Source organism: Simochromis diagramma, unplaced genomic scaffold, assembly GCF_900408965.1.
Source record: "Simochromis diagramma unplaced genomic scaffold, fSimDia1.1 OVJJ01000669.1, whole genome shotgun sequence".
In the NCBI taxonomy this organism is placed as follows: domain Eukaryota; kingdom Metazoa; phylum Chordata; class Actinopteri; order Cichliformes; family Cichlidae; genus Simochromis; species Simochromis diagramma.
The window spans coordinates 1,132,302-1,152,122 of NW_024387458.1; the positions used below are offsets into that span (position 1 = coordinate 1,132,302).

Here is a 19,821-nt window from a genome sequence, read left to right on the forward strand (position 1 = left end):
GGGCAGATAACTGTGTAAAGACAAATACTGAACTAATCTACAGACAAACTCAGAAAAGCCAAACTTCATTTGTGTAATCTGAGAAACAAACAAAAAACCTCAAAAAGGAGTGAATACATGAGCTCTTTACCTCCTCTGTAAAGGTAAGCATGAATGTAAAAACAATGAGAATAGTGAGCCACAATCCTCTGACCTTTCATATGCAAAGGGAAAAAGGTGGGAAAGATATGATAACATCAAGCTTGCAAATATCAGCGAGTTTAGTCAGGTGCTGATAATGCTGGGCATACACTGTGCGATTTTTTTTGGCTCGTTTTGGTGATCGGCCCGAGTTTCGCCTTCATCGTGTGTCGTGCATTGTGTAGTATACGTGGGGTAACGAGAAGCGATTAACACCTCACGACCAGCTCCCGATCATCAATCGCTCGGTCGTAAGAAAATCAAACCTGTTTGAAATCCCGTCGGCCGTCGAGAGGGCGTCACCGCAGCCTCTCACGCTGCGCACGCGCAAACACAGAAATGAAAGTGAAAAGAAGCAGCACGGCAGTGCAGCGTGTGATCTGGACACAAGCGATGGAGGCACAACTTGTAAAACTTTGGCTCATCTGAGCCTTTTCAATGTGGCCTCACAAAATTATCACGACCACAACAACCGTGAAAATAGTTGGATCTACACTGCTGCTCAGTCACAGCTGCCTGATCATGTCTTTCATTAGCAATTTAGCAAAGATGATGGTGGTTGTGTGTCTGTCTGTGTGAGTGAAAGACAGAGAGGGAGAGCGAGAGACAGATTTTCTGTTATAACCTTCATGTTATGGACGCACAGTGTGAGCACTCAGGTCGCATCAGAGCATCGGGCCGTATAGTGTGAGACCTGCATGGTGACTAGGGATGGGTACCGGTGTCCGGTGCGTTCTGACATAAACGGTAGTAACCAGACCGAAAAGCAGCGCACATTTCGGTGCTTTATTTCGGTGCTTTTTTTTTCTGAGCTGTGATACACTTTAGATTCTAGCCAATCGTTTTACGTTTCCGAGGATAGTAGGCGGGCCCAGGCACGTACGTTCTTTTAGAGCAGAGCTACAGATTAAAAATGACCAAGGCGAAGCGGTCAAAGTCTGGCTGTACTTCACAGCAAAAGATGCAAACTCAGCAGCAACAAGTGCTTTAAGGTGAAACTGTGCAAAGGAGGTAACTCCTCGAATCTGATGAAACACCTGGCGACGCATAGCGTTTTTTTTAAAAGCCAAGAAATGCGCCGTATTTGATAGCTTGCTGCGAGACCTCACACCGAGCGCATCTACTGCGGGTGTGGTGCCTGTTATCGGACCCGGAGTTTGCAACATCCCCCAAAAACCCGAAGAGGAGAGTCCTGGCCCCTAGCCCTGCCAGTGTAGCAGAAATGATGAGGATGATGATGATGCAGCAGCCGTTCTTCTCTGCGTGAGGAGCTTAATGTTGTTCGTGTGTAATTTACGTTGAGTAGGCTAACCACGTTATTACATTAATGCACGTAAGGTGAACTAGCAAACATCATCATAGCTACATGTAGCTGTCTTCTTGTTTGATGGCAGATACTCCCTTCACCCTGGCCAAAAAGGCTAAAATGACCAAAGAAAAAGAGGGAAACAGTTAAACATGAGAGGTTTTTGGACAAAGTTTGTGTTTTTTCCATTGTTTAAGCACTGCTTCCAGCCAAGAGTGATGCCATATATGCCCCATAGCTGCAGAAAAGGCTAACATTGTTATCTTTGGCACCAGTATCGGATAAAACCTAAATGGTACCCATCCCTAATTGTGACCTATGAACTTCTCACCCCTGCGAGTCAACCGTGCAGTTTGAGCAGAAGCTGAATAACACGAATGAAAAAATTGCACAGTGTTTGCCCAGCTTAAGTGGAGTGCTTCCAGGAAACAGACTCAGCAACCCTGAGGACTTGGTGTCAGGTACCACAAGGAACCTTAGAGGTCTGTCACGTCCAGGCCCATGGAGTCCTGCTGTGCAGTGTGCTGGTCTTTGGATTCTTGGTCTGTAGAGTCCACGATTTATGGAGTCCAGGGCTGCGAAGCCCATGTCTATGGAATTAATGTTTATGGAGTCTACGTCTATGAAGATCTGACCTTGGTGGCTCTCAGCTTTTGCACTTGTTTTTAATAGTGTGTTTTCTGTTCAGTGTGTGTTTACAGTGTGATCCTTTAACTTCAGTTTGTGTTTGATTCCTGGAAACAAACCTATAGACCCCATTAAGAAATCTGACTTTTACAAGTTTTCCAGAAATTCTCATCTGCTGTAGAAAATGGCAAACTAGGAGACTTGGCAGTTTGATTGGCCATTCGATGTACTCGGGGAGTTGTAGGGGATGTTGGTGTAGCTCCTTCAGTTTCTCAAAATACCGCCTGATTACTAACCGAGATTGAAATTATCAAGGGCTCAAAATGTCATAAACAGGAAGTGACAACCCTTCTCGACTGATCACATGATGTTAAACTGCGTTTTGGGACTTTTTGCCACTGACTTGAAGTCTTCCAGACTCTCTACTCACACAGTAGAAGAAACGCAACAATGATCAGTGGGTTTTTTAAGGCGGTATGATTAATAAAATTGTTATTAATAAATTTACACTGTAAGATTAAAAAAAACATTCTGCATTCCTCTAACATCTTTATTTCTGGCAAAATCAGTTCTTTCTTACTAATCTTTGTATACAGTTTTACATTTTTTCAGGGTTCTTGTCGTTAGTTGATACTTATTGTCACAGCACTATAAACTGTATGTAATTTTCTGTCTGTAAAAATGCTGAATTACAAAAATGTCTGTGTGAATCCCTCGTGGTGATCTGATGTCACCGTCTTAGCAACAACAAACTTCAAACATCTGAGAGCAGAGACCCCAGGAACAGGAACAGGAAGCAGCTGCTCACACTGTTGGCCTCGAGGACTTGGCCAGCAGAGAGACAGTCCCTCAACCACCACATGTGCACCTGACTCACCTGTCCCTTCTGAACAGTTTCCCCTGACCCAGCTTCATTTATAAAGTGTGCTACTGTTTGTGGTCAACAAACAAACAAACAAAACCCATTTGGTGTAATCCCTGCCCTCACCAATGGGCACGGTGCGCTGTCGTTGGGCAGGCTTTGTGTCACGATGTCCTGATTGGGTGTTTTGTTTTTTTGTCTTCTCATTGGATGTCTGTATTGAAATGATCTGTGTGTTCTAATGTTTCATTGGCTGTTGGTCCTGCCGTGTTTTAAATTAAACTGTCAAAACTAAACTGCTGTGTTCTTTATGATGATATTGCATTTCTATTTCAGGTAAAATCTCGGCCCAGACCCGCACTAAACTGTGGGGTTAAAGTCTTCAGTTTAACTTGAGCTGAAGGTCGGAGAACATGAGCTAAATTTGACTAATATTCACTTCCTGTTTCTAGGGTATGCCAGCTGTTCCTTCCTCCAATATCTGACATGACATTATTTGGATGATGTATATCAATGAAAGCCCCCCAAAAATCTGAACATATGAAATTTTTTTAAACCATAAACAGCAGCACAAAGCAAATGTAAGAAAAAAACACATACATTTGATTGTTTTATAAAAAGGAATATATATTTTTCTTTATTTTTTAAGTTGCTTTCACGAACACATTTTTCTTACTTTGTGTGTGTGCATGTGTTCCTGCCTGAATGTGCACATTTGAGAAGAAATGTCCATGATCTTCATAATATTCATATCCCCAATAGGCCAGCAAAGTGCACCATGATGAGACCTGGAAACCAGATTTTCAGGGCCGAGTACAATAACCTCAGTTTGATCTGAATTAAGAAGCAGAAAGTTAGCGGCCATCCAGGTCTTTATGTCTTTAAGACATTCCTGCAGTTTAATTAATTGGTGTGTGTTATCTGGCTTCATGGACAGATAGAGCTGGGTGTCATCTGCATAGCAGTGTAAATGTATGCTATGTCTTCTAATGATGCTGCCTAAGGGAAGCATGTATAATGTAAACAGAATTGGTCCTAGCACTGAACCCTGTGGAACTCCATAATTAACCTCAGTGTGTGAAGAGGACTCTCCATTTACTTGCACAAACTGGAGTCTATTAGATAGATATGATACAAACCACTGCAGCACAGTACCTGTAATACCTACAGCATGTTCTAATCGCTCTAATAGGATATTATGGTCGACAGTATCGAACGCTGCACTGAGGTCTAGCAGGACAAGCACAGAGATGAGTCCACTGTCAGAGGCCATAAGAAGATCATTTGTAACCTTCACTAAAGCTGTTTCTGTGCTGTGCTGAGCTCTGAAACCTGACTGAAACTCTTCAAATAAGCCTCTGCAGATGATCTGTTAGCTGTTTGACAACTACTCTTTCAAGGATGTTTGATATGAAAGGAAGGTTGGAGATTGGCCTATAATTAGCTAAGACTGCTGGGTCTAGAGATGCTTTTTGAGTAAAGGTTTAACTACAGCCAGCTTGAAGGCCTGTGGTACATAGCTGATCATTAGAGATAGGTTGATCATATTTAAGATCGAAGAATTAATTAATGGCAGGACTTCTTTGAGCAGTTTTGTAGGAATGGGGTCTAAAAGACACGTTGATGGTTTGGAGGAAGTAATTATTGAAGTTAACTCAGAAAGATCAATTGGAGAAAAAGAGTCTAACTTAACATCAATGGTACTAAGAGTAGCTGTAGATAATATTACATCTGTGGGATGATTATTGGTAATTTTTTCTCTAATGATAAAAATGTTATTTGTGAAGAAGTTCATGAAGTCATTACTAGTTAACGTTAAAGGGATGGTTGGCTCAACAGAGCTCTGACTTTTTGTCAGCCTGGCTACAGTGCTGAAGAGAAACCTGGGGTTGTTCTTATTTTCTTCAATCAGTGATGAATAGTAAGATGTTCTGGCTTTGCGGAGGGCTTTCTTATAAAGCAAAAAACTATTTCTCCAGGCTAAATGATGATCCTCTAAATTTGTGACACGCCATTTCCTCTCCAGATTACGAGTCATCTGCTTTAGGGTACGTGTTTGAGAATTATACCATGGAGTCAGGTACTTCTGATTAGAGACCTTAGTTTCCACTGGAGCTACAGTATCCAGAGTCGTACGTAGTGAGGAGGTGAAATTATTAACAAGATAATCGACCTCTGTTGGAGCAGCGTTCAGATAGCTGCTCTGCTCTGTGTTGGTACAGGGCATTGGAGATGATAACAGTGGGTGCAGCCAAAGATGGAGGAAAGCTTTCAAGCCAAAAGTGCTGAGCTGGTGAGCAGAGTCATAGTACATAGAAATATGTGTCTGTGGTGTTTTGAGCAACTGGCAGACAGCTGGTATGTTGGTATATAAGATAGCCGTTCACAGTGGACACAGACTTTTACTCCTCTTTCAAACCTGTCCTCTCTGTCCAACATGTGAACATTTGCATCCTTAAAGCAGTGACCTTTGTCCTTTAGTACAGCCGAGCCTTGTCCCGTGGAGGTGGCTCTTCTATGTTGTGCGTTTATAAAGTGGCTGTTTGGTGTCTCCAGTGTAGAGGTCTGAGCACTCCTCCCTACACTGTACAGCTACGCTACATTGTTGAGGTTGTGTTTGGGATGAACCAGTTTGTGTCTGAGTGTGTGACTGGGTACACTGGGATGTCGTGCTTGGAGAAGACTCTCCTGAGTTTCTCTGATAAACCTGCCACATGAGGGATGACAGTTGTTCTGTTTGTCCTTCTGATCCTCCCTAGTTGGTGTCTGACCGTCTTTCCTGTGCATCTTAGTTGATTTGATGAAAGCCCAGCTGGGATAACCACATGTTTATGAGCTTTCTTTACATGTGTGTTCCTTTTCTTTCCCTTAAATAGGGAACATTTTCTGCCCGGTGGTGTAGGGTCCTGATTCCTCCAAGCTTTTGTTCCAGTGGTTAAATGGTAAATGGGCTGTATTTGTATAGCGCTTCACTAGTCCCTAAGGACTCCAAAGCGCTTTACACATTCAGTCATTCACACACACATTCACACACTGGTGATGGCAGCTACATTGTAGCCACAGCCACCCTGGGGCGCACTGACAGAGGCGAGGCTGCCGGACACTGGCGCCACCGGGCCCTCTGACCACCACCAGTAGGCAACGGGTGAAGTGTCTTGCCCAAGGATACAATGACCGAGACTGTCCAAGCCGGGGCTCGAACCGGCAACCTTCCGATTACAAGGCGAACTCCCAACGCCACAATCGCCCGGGTGGTGGGAGTCAAAAAGGAGGTACTGGTCCGTGTGTGTGGGCTTCAGGTAAACTCTCCCCAGTGTGCACACTACAGTCCAAAAACAGCAAACTGTTATCTTTGTGTCTTCCTGGTGAACTTTATGTTTCTATCCACTGAGCTGATGTGAACCATGAAGGTGTCTTCTTCTTGGGTTTTAATTTTGTTCCAGGTTTCTTCCACATATCTGTACCAGTGGCTAGGTGCTAGAGAGTTGTTTGAGAGTTTGTGCTTGGGATGAACCAGTTTTTGTTTCACGGTGTTGCTGGGTTGGAAGTGCACTGGGATGTCATGTTTCAAAAACTTGAAGTCCAGTCATCTTCTTTTCAAGCTCCTTAGACTACCATGAATAAGAACCTCCACAGAGATGTGGAGGAGTTCCTGTCTATGTTCTCCCTTGGTTCTTCAGCTTTCCTCCACAGTCCAGACTCATGCCTGATAGATTAATTTGTGTTTCCATATTGGCCATAGATGTGAATGATTGTTCCTCTCTTTGTGCTAACCCTCAGATCACTTGTGGAGGTGACCCCGCCTCTCTTCCTGTGACAGCTAAACGTACCCTAAATTGGTTAAGCTGTAAAGAAAATGGATGGTAAAAACACACCAGCGGGTCGAGACAGCCGTCTCCCTCTCTAAGTAATCACTATCATCCAGCTGCTCTTTGTCTGTTACTATGGCAACCTGAGATCATGGCAGAGGAAACAATTATGGGCTGTTAGACACACACACAGTGCGGCAGTGTATGTGTATGTGAGAACATCCACATGTGGTCAGCCAGATGTAGTATTGAGCAGGTCAAAGAAATCAGGAAACAAAGCCCAGCCTTGACATTTTTGTCCTGCCTTGTTCACACATGATGTGGCCCAACTATCATCACATCTCACGGCTGTGGCACAGCTGAAGACCTGGAGGTGAGAACATGGTCATCACAAACATGATTTCTGAGTGGCGACTCCACCCATGCCAGCCTCAGTACTGACACAAAGAACAGGTCTGAGTCTGAGACGCTGCGGGCTGATATACAGTCACTGACCTGAGTCCAGCTGGCCTCTTTCTTTTCCTTCTCCTCCACCTCACACCTGTCAAACCAGTTTGACCGCAAAGGTGTACTTTCCGCTTGTTGTGTCCAGGTGAGACAGGTGACATTGCCTATGTGCTGAGCTGTTTTAAAGATAGTGTAGCTCCTAAATTAGATAACTCCTGGTTAATGCCCACTCTTACTACACTATTACTGCATTAAACCAAAGTCCTAGTTATTTTGAGGCATCATCTATATTACCTTTAATAAAGGACATAACGCCTGTATGTAAAGAATCACCAGAAAAACCCGATAAAAAAGTCTTCCACAGATTTAAGGCCACATCGCTGCTGAACTTTGGTGCAGCACTGACACCTGTTGCTTTTTTGACGTGGCAGCAGCAGAACATTAAAACAGCTCATTTATTCACATTTTTAACTTTTTGTTTTTCTGGTAAAAATTTGCAAAGTCCAATTATATCAAACATTGATATTTTTATTAACCCTTCAGAGCCCATAAACCCCAGAGATAATAAAAGAAATCCCCCCTGAGATTTCAGATATTTGTCTTTGTCAGCAGGTGGTTTCTGCCTATCTAATATTGACCATAACAAGAATTTAGAGGAAAAGGGGGTGGGACTCATTTCAGTTTAATTTTATTTATATAGCGCCAAATCACAACAACAGTCACCTCAAGGTGATTTATATTGTAAGGTAGACCCTACAATAATGCATACAGAGAAAACCCAACAATCATATGACGCCCTATGAGCAGCACTTTGGTGACAGCGGGAAGGAAAAACTCCCTTTTAACAGGAAGAAACCTCCAGCAGAACCAGGCTCAGGGAGGGGCGGGGCCATCTGCTGTGATTGGTTGGGGTGAGAGAAGGAAGACAGGATAAAGACATGCTGTGGAAGAGACAGAGGTTAATAACAGATATGATTCAATGCAGAGAGGACTGTTAACACATAGTGAGTGAAGAAGAAACGCCCAGTGCATCATGGGAATCCCCGGCAGCCTACGTCTATTGCAGCATAACTAAGGGAGGATTCAGGGTCACCTGGTCCAGCCCTAACTATATGCTTTAGCAAAAAGGAAAGTTTGAAGCCTAATCTTGAAAGTAGAGATAGTGTCTGTCTCCTGAATCCAAACTGGAAGCTGGTTCCACAGAAGAGGGGCCTGAAAACTGAAGGCTCTGCCTCCCATTCTACTTTTAAATACTCTAGGAACAACAAGTAGGCCTGCAGAGCGAGAGCGAAGTGCTCTAATAGGGTGATATGGTACTACAAGGTCATTAAGGTAAGAAGAATAAGCCCTCACTAACCTAGGACAGCATACTAGCTGTCATTGATCTTCATAAAAAAGAAACTGCCCCCTGTTGAGCCACACACTGCAATAACCTGAACTAGTAATGACTATATGAATTTTTCTACAAATAAAATTTTAACCATTAGAGGAAAAAAGTATTTACAGCGGTCCCACAAATCTATAATTAAGTGCAGCAACTTTAATGATTTTAATAATCCATCCATTATCTTGGGCTTAAATGAAATTAGGTCATGGTGGTAGCTGGAATACCCTGCTTCTCCCCAACACATCCCAGCTCTCCTGAGGGATACTGGGGCTCTCACAGGTCAGATGAGAGATGGAATCTCTCTGGTGGGTTCTCGTCTACCCCGGGGTTTTTTCCTGGAACACATCCACATGGAGGTGCTCTGGAGGCACCTAACTTGCTACCTTGCAGAAGTAGTGGCTCTACTCTAAGGCTGATCCCAGCCACCCTGCAGAATAAGCTCAATTTAGCTGCTTTTATTCACAACCGTGCTCTCTTGGTAATTACCCAGATTTGATGACCACAGGTAAGAGTTATGATGTAGATTAACTGATAAACTGGAAGCTTTTGCCATGGTCCCTGTGTCTCTCTGGCTGGCTCACACTGGCTACCAGAGATGGGCAGTAACGCGTTACTTGTAACACATTACTGTAATCTGATTACTTTTTCAGGTAACGAGTAAAGTAAGGGATTACTATTGCAAAAACGGTAATTAGATTACCGTTACTTTCCCGTAGGAACGCTGCGTTACTGCGTTACTAAAACCGTGATTTTTTGCGAGAATGTCTCATGACAGTGACGTAAGCGAGTGCGACGTTCGTGACAACAGCTGTGTGCAGATCAACAATGGATCATATATCGAGTGTGGGAGAGAGTATGAGCGTGCAGCGTTTAAAGCGTGGAAGTACTGACCTTACTTTGAGTTTGATTCCATAAAAAGTGACAAAAACATTAGTGTCTGCTGTGCGTGGGAAGAAAACTTCTTTTTACAGCGAAAAAAACCCCTAAACTTCCAACAAGCACCGAGTAGCTACGACGTAATGGGAAACTCACAGAGAAACTCGCGGATTCTTCAACTGACCGCAGCACACCTGCACCAGGGTAAACCTCCGCCTACCCCACTCCTGCTTTACAGGTGAAAATAGAGCAACAGGACCGCTGAGTCTTTGACTTTATTTATTTTCTGCTGTGTTTTACTTGCATCTATTTGAAAGACTGAGTGTAAACACAAAAATATTTTATTTTATGTGCTGGAATGTGAAGAAAATAAGTTTAAATGTTAAACTAATTTCTTCCAGTCAGAGAATGTTGCAGATAATAAAATTTTTGCTTGATGCAAAAAGTTAAAAGATTAAAACTAATAAAACAAGTTTTAAAAAGAGACTTTTCCATTTGATTACATTTTGTATGATGGATTATGTAGAAAAAGTAGAATTGGGCTGAAAGATCTATCGCTTTATCACCTCTTCAGGTTGTAAATCGTGTTTTTAAAAAGTAACTAAGTAACTAAGTAATTAATTACTTTTGAAAATAAGTAATCAGTAAAGTAACGGGATTACTTTTTTGGGGAAGTAATCGGTAATTAGTTACTGATTATTTTTTCCAAGTAACTTGACCAACACTGCTGGCTACAGGTTTTGTTTTCTTTCTTCCCCCCTCGCTCTCCCTCGCTTCTCTCTGCCTGGGTGGAGCTCATTACTGGGTGGAGCTCTTGGCCCACGCACCTGTGTGATTGTCATCACCTGCTGCTGATCTGGCTGATTCCCCAGCTACTATTTAAGGCAGTGGCACAGAGCAGCTCACCGCTGGAACGTTGAGTGGTGGTGACTGAGCTGGTGTGTGTGTGTGTGTGTGTGTGTGTGTGTGTGTGTGTGTGTGTGTGTGTGTGTGTGTGTGTGTGTGTGTGTGTGTGTGTGTGTGGGGGTGTGTGGGTGTGTGGGGATTACCCCCTTCTGACTGGACCCCCTCCCAACTCACTGTACATATATAGCACTGAGGTGTTCCATATTGTAAATAAACTGTCTTCGTTTGTGTGCAAAGAACTCTGTCTGCGCTTGAGTCCGTCCAGTAGCCATGACAGCTTTGCCTTCTGGCTCACCTCTGTCTTCATCACTGCAGTCCGGTACAATGCCTTCATTACTCTGCACCAATGTGCTGGTCCAACTCCAAAAGGTTTAAGGCTTCTCCTTGACTTGAGCCAACCTCTCTACCCCAACCCACAGGAAGCTTTCGACTGTTTTCCAGCCAATAATCATGGTATCAGTCTTGAAGGTTCCAACCGCAGCCCAGTCAATATACACTCTCCAAGTCTACAAATCAAATGTAGGCTGAATGGTCGAAGTCTCATCATCCTTCCATCCATCCTGGAAGGGTGAAGATCTGGACCACTGTTCCACAGCCAGGTCAGAACCTGCATTTCTACTACCGCGTCCAGTTTTCAGCAGTTGGCTGGATCTTCTTTCCCTGCAGTCTGGAATAAACTTTTCCCAGGAGACTGAGCAGAGCCATGCCCCAGTAATTGAAGCACACCCTCCGGCCCACCTTTTCAAAAATGGGAATCGCAGCCCGGATCTACCATTCTACAGGCACCAGATGAAATCAAATATAAACAGGCATTACAGTGTTAATACTTACATGCTGATCGCCCTTTTTTGACAACCAAATGCTTCAAGCTCCCCCCTGGCCTGGCTCACTGAGAGTTCTGGTTTCGCCAAGGTTCAGCTGTGTGGCAGGTAAGGCAGGACTCAAACCCAGCACTTGGGGTTTTCAATTTGGGGCGAAGTTAAGCAGCTTGAACAGATTCATTCTTTCTCTTCTATTAATGTCTCTAGTGCAGGGGTCGGCAACCTTTCTGATGACGAGTGCATCTAAAATTTCCTCAGAAGTCAATGTGCCATATGATTGCATTAGCAATAAATTTAATAACACTATATTAACAGTTACACACTATAAAGAACAACTTAGAATTACATTTGTTCGCAGATGTTGGCAGCTATCAGCGAATAGTTCTCAGCTATTTGGAAACAAAAATAGACACTTTAACATGAACATAACAGCAAATGAACTGTACAACAGCAAATGCTATTTATGGTCTCCTCACAACAATGATGAGAAAAATAAACTGGGCCAATATGGCATGTTTGTTAATACAGGGATACACATGTTAATGTGATCTCTGGTCTCCCACTCAGAGACACAGGTCTCCGAGTGTCCAGCATTCAGACGACACTTACAAATGTGTGCGATATGATCCAGAAATGTAAAGTTGTCTCTACAAATGTGCACGAGTGTGTTACATTTGAAGCTTTGACCGCACCCGCTTCCATTTATAAACGCGTGAAAGAGTCTCCTGAGACCGAATGATCACGTGACATGCCCACCTGGCTTTACGTTTCCGTGACTTTAATAATGAATGTTTCCTACCTGGAGCTTATCTTGAATATCATGTTTTTCCTCTTTTTATTAACATTGTGCTTCTTTTTACTACAAGTACAATCCATCCATAAACAAGTAAGATACTCATGTCTTACAATTGTTAGTTTTGACCATTTTAAAAACTAACAACGTAGGGCAAAATAAGCACAAAAAAAAAACACAATGCAGTGCAATACTAATGTTTTGTTTTTTAGACCAAATCCCTTATACAGTTACAGACTCTGATGATGAGCAACCTCCAAAATAAAGTTTCCTCAGGAAAGTGCCAGGTAATAATGTAATGTTTAGTGTGTGTGTGTGAGAACAGGAACCTTTGTAGACGAGTTGTGTGTTAATTTTTTAAACATTTTTCTAAACAGCCTCGGCCGCTCTGCAGTCTGCCCCCAACATGATGCCCCGGGCAGCTATGCGACCTCCCCAGCAAATAGTCTGCGTTCAGTGCCTTCTCTGACGACGGTATGAACGACAACGAGCTGCATCACAATTTCATTGTAATCTTAACTTCAAAACACCAAATTATTCTGCTGAATGTCATCATATTTTGCTTGTTTAGATTTCTGAGGCAAGTTCTAAAATGTTGTACTTTGACATTTTGCATAGGATTTCATGTATGTTAAAAGGCTAAATTGTAAACAGTTTTAACAGATTGAACTACTCAAACCTAAATGCAAAATGTGAAGCTATTATGAATAGTTATATATATTTTTTTGTCATCACAATGCTTATCCAGTTTATCACAAGCCAGTATTTGTTGTGTTATTGTTCTTTTCAGCAGATGCAGCCTTCCAAAAGCTTATAATCCTGGTGACAGAGCTGATCAGAGAAGCCGGGGACCCCGGCGAGGAGTTCAGAGCCTCCGTTAATCCTGCAGCACTGAACCTGTTGATGCTGGGGTATTGCCTCTGGATTAGCCTTTGCACAACATGGATGAGATGAACAACTCTGCAATGACTGGAGGCAAATGAAGCAATGGTCAGTTCTTAAAGGTTATGTGATTATTTTTAACCCAGAACGTTTAGAAATTGTCAAATTCAGTTAAACTGCTTAAAAATGTCGTCAAGCAACTTAAAGAAGTCCAGACGCTTTTCTTTCCAAGCTCCTTAGACTGCTTAAAAATGGCCTTGTCCTGTATCTTCTGCTTGAATATACAACAGCAGGCTGTCATTGGAAGATCTAACAAGCAGGAATAGAAATGCATTTCACTGCAAATAGTTTGGTTTATTTTTTTGCCTCTAGAAAATTGGGCTTTGAGCTTTTCAGCTAATGGGCTCTTTGGGAATCAAAGTCAGGCAGCAGTTTGCTGATTTCTGCCTTGTGACTTTCATATTAATCAGCCTAGTAGTTTAGATGCTTTCTCCCTGCTGAAGGCAACTGACAAGAGGTTATTCATATTTAAGCTCTAATTTGGCCTTTTTTCCTTCTTTCTGTTTGTTTGTGTCCTAGATGGCCTGACCGAGCACGTGGGGGTAAACGCTGTTTCTGAGTTTGCCTTCGCCCAAGCAGAGCAGAAATGTCTCCGCTACGCTCCAGATCAGATGGGTGGTGCAGAATGGTCGATATTCAGCCCGATCCCCGAGTAAACTTTTTTAAAAAAAAGTGACTTGTAACCAATACATGTAACACAACTTTTTAAAACTATAATAAATTACTTTGTTATTGATACTGAGATGTCTTTTTCTTTTTGCATATAATGGGTTTCCTGTTTGTGGATCATACACAATTGTCTTTTTTGCAGGTTTAAGTATTGTTGGTAATTTGCAGCAGTTTAGTATTGATAGAAATGCCTATTAAGTACAGTTTTTTAAGTACTGAGTTTTAATCATGATTTTATTGTTTCAATAGTAACTAAGGGTGCAAAGTGATAGAAAATCCACATCAGAGTTCAGTGATTCAGTATCAGACTCTAACATTGTTTCAACATTAGCAGTGTTTGACAGTTTGACGTTAAAACAATGTCAGCGTTCAACATTGACTCAATATCAAATTCTGATGTTTCAACATTAACAGAGGGTGCAAACGTGACGTTACATCAATATCAGATTGATTCAATAGAATTGCCTGATATTGATTTAACATTGTTTCAATGGATATTTTCTATCTGGGATTGTTCCCTCATCCACCTGCTGTCCTCTGTGGAAGCTCTGCTATAGCCACCACCAAGAAACTGAGTTATTTTTACACATCTGCCAGCATCTGGGCAATCCACCACTTTTCATTGTTTGTACCGTTCCCAACGACAAAAAAAAACTATCGGCCCATAAAAAGGAAAAATCACCATCAGGGTGATTGCCTGATGGCCAGTCGAGCTATGGTTAGCTATGGTTAGAGCCCACTCCTATCATATTTTTCAGTAATTAACACTTCAATAGTAAATATGAACAAGTCATCTTTATGAACCAGCTGTCGTCTTTATTCATTTTCTCCCACTTCCTGTTCTGATCTTTATTCTGCAAACCTGTGTCCAGTTTGCTCATCACCTGTGTGTGTCAAATCACAGTTTTCACGTTGTTCCTGTTTCATGATCATTTTTTATCATGAAGACAAAAGCCAGCCTTTCATCAGCCATGTGGAGATGAGGAGCAGCAAGAAGCAGTGAGGTGTGGTGGAGGTGAGTGACCAGCAGAGGGAGACATAACTCAGAGGGCTCAGCTTCCAGAGTGAGGGATGCTGGGAGGAGGAAGAGGAGGAGGTGACACCAGCAGAGGCTGCAGAGATGCTAACAGCTCAGACACACAAACACACTCTGGCAGGAGCTAACTGCTAACACACGCAGAGAGACACACACACACACACAGGCAGAGAGACAGACAGACAGACACACACACACAGGCAGACAGGTAAAGGCAGGCTGAAGCTGGCAGCACACACACTTTGACACACACTGAACTAGCTGCTGTTAGCATGCTGTGGAGAGAAGGCTAATCTACTGACACACACACACACACACACACACACACGCAAAGCAATGCAGTGTCCAGGGCTTTCAATTGGACGGTGAGTGATTTATCAGTTAGACCCTTAGGTGTGTGTGTGTGTGTGTGTGTGTGTGTGTTAATATGTTGATGACAACTGCTATGTGCTGCTGCTGTTGCCATGGAAACAGTCATGTATTTGTTCTGTCAGAGAAGTCACCTGTCAGACATCGAACATGTGATCAGTGCCAGGTGAGTAAGAAGGTGTGTAGCTGTGCAGCCACAGTTGCAGAGTGCTCCTACCTCTGTGTACTGCTGGGTACAGCAGTATGCAGCTGCGCTACCACACTGAAGTCTAGTTCTCCTTTGCCGCTGAAGATCTGGAACCTGCTCGCTAGAAGTTTAACTTCCAGGGAAAAAAGCTTCTTTATTTTGGAATTACGTCAGACACTTACAGAGGTTTTCATCAGATTTATCAACCATGATTCTGGTTTTGGTTTCCTGCGCTGGATGAGGTTTTTGTGTTTGATTGATTGCTCTACACTCTTGGTGTAACTGCAGCCCATGGCCACCAAACATTAGAACGCCTCAGAAGAGAATCCCTGTCAGTGTGGACGTGAAGCTGTGTGTAATCTAAACCATGCCGCAGCAGATTAATGACTGCCCTCATGTTGTGGATATTCTCAGACATTCTCTTGGCAGACGTGTGGTCCATTTTTGGGATATTCTTCAGTAGTTTGGGTTGGGATCATCACTGATGGCAACTAGGAGTTAATGCAGTGTTTCAGAATAACTACCCAGATAGCTGCCTGGAGAGATTTCAGCATGGTCACCGGTAGTGTAGTAGTGTGACGTGCTTCTACTTACACTGACTGTGTGTTTTTGGTTGTGTGTGCGAGCACAGGTGCAGATGTAGTCAAACCTCAGATTGACAAACATTTGAGTGGGGGGCGGAGCCTGCAGGTGGTGATGTCAAAGCGAGGAGCAGGAGGGCGGGGTAAGGGGGAGCGACTGGACACCATGGCAACTCTTCAAGCAGCCAATGAGGAGCTCAGAGCGAAACTGACAGAGATCCAGATCGAACTACAACAGGAAAAGAACAAGGTAAGGACTACAAAACCCAGAGTATCCCAAAAAGTTGATCCTGTTTATTTGGACGTTCTCAGTGGGAGAAATGTTTCATCATCAAGTGACGTCTTCAGTCTCTGCTGACTGCAGGTTTCCCCAAACTTAGAGACAGTTCATTGCACAATAACTGAAAGTAGCCCACTGAATGAACAATGGGCTGTGAGTTCAGTTTATGATCATTAGTATGCAAAGTGACATGACCACTGATCAGTGTCCATGAGTCCCATTCACAGAGAGTTGGGGAATGGCTGCAATCACAGCATTGTAAGATGGCGACAGATGTACCCTTAGGCCCCTCCTCCATTCAGAGATGGTCTTTCCCTTTTCATGTAAACGGCCTCCTTGACTCCGCCCTCAAACCAGCGTTCCTCCCTGTCCAGGATGTTACATCCTCATCATTGAAGGAGTGTCCACTGGCCTGTAGGTGTGAATAGACTGCAGAGTCCTGGCCTGACGAGGTGGCTCTGCTGTGTTGTGCCGTCCTCTTAGCCAGAGGTTGTTTGGTTTCCCCGATGTATAAATCCTGCCACTTAACAGCGCACACTATGTTACTCTGTGGGGGGAAACTAACCTCACAGCCCATTGTTTATTCAGTGGGCTGGTTTCAGTCATTATACAAATGTCCTGTTTATAAGGATGTAAACCTGCAGTCAGCTGAGACTGAAGACGTCACCTGGATGATGATGAAACGTTTCTCCCACTCAAAACATCCAGATGAACAGAATCAAACTTTGGGATTTTCTTACCTGGATGATTGAGTATGCATCAAGAAAAAACTCAGAGTACCACAAAGATTACTGCAAAACTTTCACAGTACTGAGAGTAATGTAATGATAATACTGAGTACTGTAGGTGAGCCGACTGGAGAGGGAGAAAAGTCAGGAGCTGAAGGCAGAGCATCACCGGGCGGCGGTTGCTGTGACTGAGCTGAGGACCAAACTCCACGAGGAGAAGCAGAAGGACCTTGCACTCACCCGGGAGACGTTACTACGGCAACATGAGATGGAGCTCATGAGGGTCATAAAGATCAAAGATGGTGAAATCCAACGTCTTAATGGACTGGTGCTCACCTTAAGGGATGGATCCACAGACAAGGTGAACCACCTAAAACACACCTGTCCGACACCATCCATCTGTCCATATTGTGCTCACTGCATTAAGCTCCTCCTCCACTGTACACACATATTATATGAACTTGGCCACGGTGATGTTTGTCTCTTGAGACAAATATATTTGGATGAGGGTGGAGTGCTAAGTTATCAGCTAATGCTAGCTAGCTTGGTTAACGAGTTGCACCTGGGTGCATCACACTGCACAAATGACATAAGAGGTTGGCAAAGAGTGAATTTAACTCAAGCATGGGACACAAGCAGGCCATGAAGCAGGCCAGCAGATCAGCTGTTCTCAGCTTCTGCACATCCCAGTAATAAATATCATTTACTGCTGCTGCCTCTGCAATTTCACTGTAGAAAAAATGTAGTCTGTTATGTTTAATTTCAAACACTTCTCATTTTAGGCGTAGTAGCTGTTGGAAAATAAAGCTTTAGCTGTTTAACATACAACCCCTCATAATGTATTCCCGGTTAGAGACCATATTTCTAAGCTTTTCAGGGCCGAGTACAATAACCTCAGTTTGATCTGAATTAAGAAGCAGAAAGTTAGCGGCCATCCAGGTCTTTATGTCTTTAAGACATTCCTGCAGTTGAACTCATTGGTGTGTGTTATCTGGCTTCATGGACAGATAGAGCTGGGTGTCATCAGCATAGCAGTGTAAATGTATGCTATGTCTTCTAATGATGCTGCCTAAGGGAAGCATGTATAATGTAAACAGAATTGGTCCTAGCACTGAACCCTGTGGAACTCCATAATTAACCTCAGTGTGTGAAGACGACCCCTGCAGCACAGTAGCTGTAATACCTGCATCTGGGCTGTTTTCGTTCTTTACCGCCAGAGGACACCATTGGCTCTTTGTTCTCATGCTATTCAGGTGAGGAGCGCCCTGCTGGGGGAAGTGGAGGAGGCGAGAAGGAGCTGGGAGGCGGAGCGTTGTCGCTTCCAACACGAGATTCTTGAGCTGAGAGGAGCAAAGAGGAATGCTGAGGAGGCGCTGACATCGGCTCAGCAGGCCTGCCAGGCCAGAGCGGCCGAGCTGCGATCAGCTCATCATCAACACCAAGAGGAGCTTAACAGGACCAAGAGAGACTGTGAGAGAGAGATTCGCCGCCTGGTAGGAGCCTGTGACACACACATGACTGTTTACACATTCATGATAGTTACACATAACCAGGCGTGTGTGTTGAGGTGGCCGAGCGGCTCATCTGCTAATCAGAAGGTCGGTGGTTTGGATACTGAAGCGTCTGACATATCACAAACATGGACAGCTTTACTATTAGCATTACAACTAAAGGTAAACCTAGAAAATATAAAGAGGTTAAACACAGAAGACAGAATGAAAGAAACACAGCTGCTGCACACAGCACATAGCACTTGTGTGCTGTATGAGCATGTCTTTTGGGTCCTCCTGCGCTGTTCGGCGCATTGGGCGCCAAGTCTTCGCCAGCATAATCGGTCAGCTGCAGCTGCTTTGGCCTCATCCCGTGCAGCATCTAAGGTGGGTAGATGATCTCTGAAAGTCCTCCGCCATGTTGCTCGGGGGCGGCCTGGGTTGCATCTTCCGTGGACGTGACGACCCTGGGCAGTCAGTGCGGGAGTTGGCGTAAAATGTGACCTCCAAAGCATATGAGCACGTGTGTGCTCTAAACACTTTGTTCAGTATAATTGGAGAAGGTCTACTAAAATAATAAAGTTCAGCTCATTTGAAGACAGGAGACTAAAAATGGCGACTGTAAGTAAACAGATTTATCAGATCGCAGCTCTGTCGTTAACACACAGTAGAATTTGATGGATTAGAATTGAGTGTCTCACTATATTAATGTTTAAAGACAATTTTAGTTGTTTATTCTTCCACTGCAGGTTTGGTGGAGTTGTGTAATGTTCTGATGAAAAAATAAAAACAGAATTTAAATGTAGAGTTAGACTTCCTGCAGATTTATGCTTATTAAAAATCAAAAATGCGTTCTGGCAAAAATGAAGTCCCGGTTAAGATGAAATTCCCAACTGCTGTGACTCTGGAAACATGGGAATCATCAATCCAGCGGCATTTTTTTAAATAGAAAACGAGCGTGAAGGGTCGTTTTCTGTTTGGATGCAGCGTTTAAACCTGACCAAAGCATTGAGCCTGTCGTTGTGCAGTCAGTTAAAAATATTAAACCATAGACATCGTGCAACTTGTCTCTGAATAAGATGAAAAATGTGAAACTGGCAGATGAATGAGCCACTAAAACTGGAGCGTTCCTCTGGTGGACTCTGATGAATAAATGCATTATTATGAAAGTGAATACATGAGTAACACGGAGTGGTACGACACAAACACAGACTGGTGCAGTACAGAGGCTGAACACCGGCTCACTGAAACTCCGCCGGGGACAACGATGAATTCAACCTGAGCATGCTGTAATCTTAAGGCAACACAAACTCATACTAAACTCAACAATGTTGACATTTGACCCTGAAGTCATCCAACTGCAATCAAACCAGAAATATTTAACATGTGCCTTGTTCAGTGTGTCATTAGTGCTGACAAACATGACCTTTGAACTTGACTGTAGAAGCCTTTGGGAGTCAGAAAATCCTTTAGATGGAGAAAGATGGAAGTAAATTTATCACATACAAGGTTCATGCCTCTGGCC

The 19,821-nt window shown here is 43.4% G+C and overlaps 1 protein-coding gene across 9 annotated transcripts in view; it reads left to right on the forward strand.

The window, feature by feature from the left end:
• The first annotated feature begins 14,492 nt into the window (after nucleotides 1-14,492).
• The window catches only part of jakmip3 (Janus kinase and microtubule interacting protein 3), a 36,256-nt gene continuing 30,927 nt past the window's right edge, over nucleotides 14,493-19,821 (forward strand). For 6 of the 9 annotated variants that reach the window (XM_040014052.1, XM_040014054.1, XM_040014057.1 and 3 more), the window contains exons 1-4: nucleotides 14,494-15,026; nucleotides 15,849-16,048; nucleotides 16,925-17,167; nucleotides 18,060-18,299. In XM_040014052.1, coding sequence (XP_039869986.1) covers nucleotides 15,914-16,048; nucleotides 16,925-17,167; nucleotides 18,060-18,299 — 618 coding nt within the window. In that variant the 5' untranslated portion in view covers nucleotides 14,494-15,026; nucleotides 15,849-15,913. Of the gene's footprint in view, nucleotides 16,049-16,924; nucleotides 17,168-18,059; nucleotides 18,300-19,821 lie in introns of all 9 variants that reach the window. The other 3 variants (XM_040014050.1, XM_040014055.1, XM_040014051.1) reach the window with 2 other exon arrangements.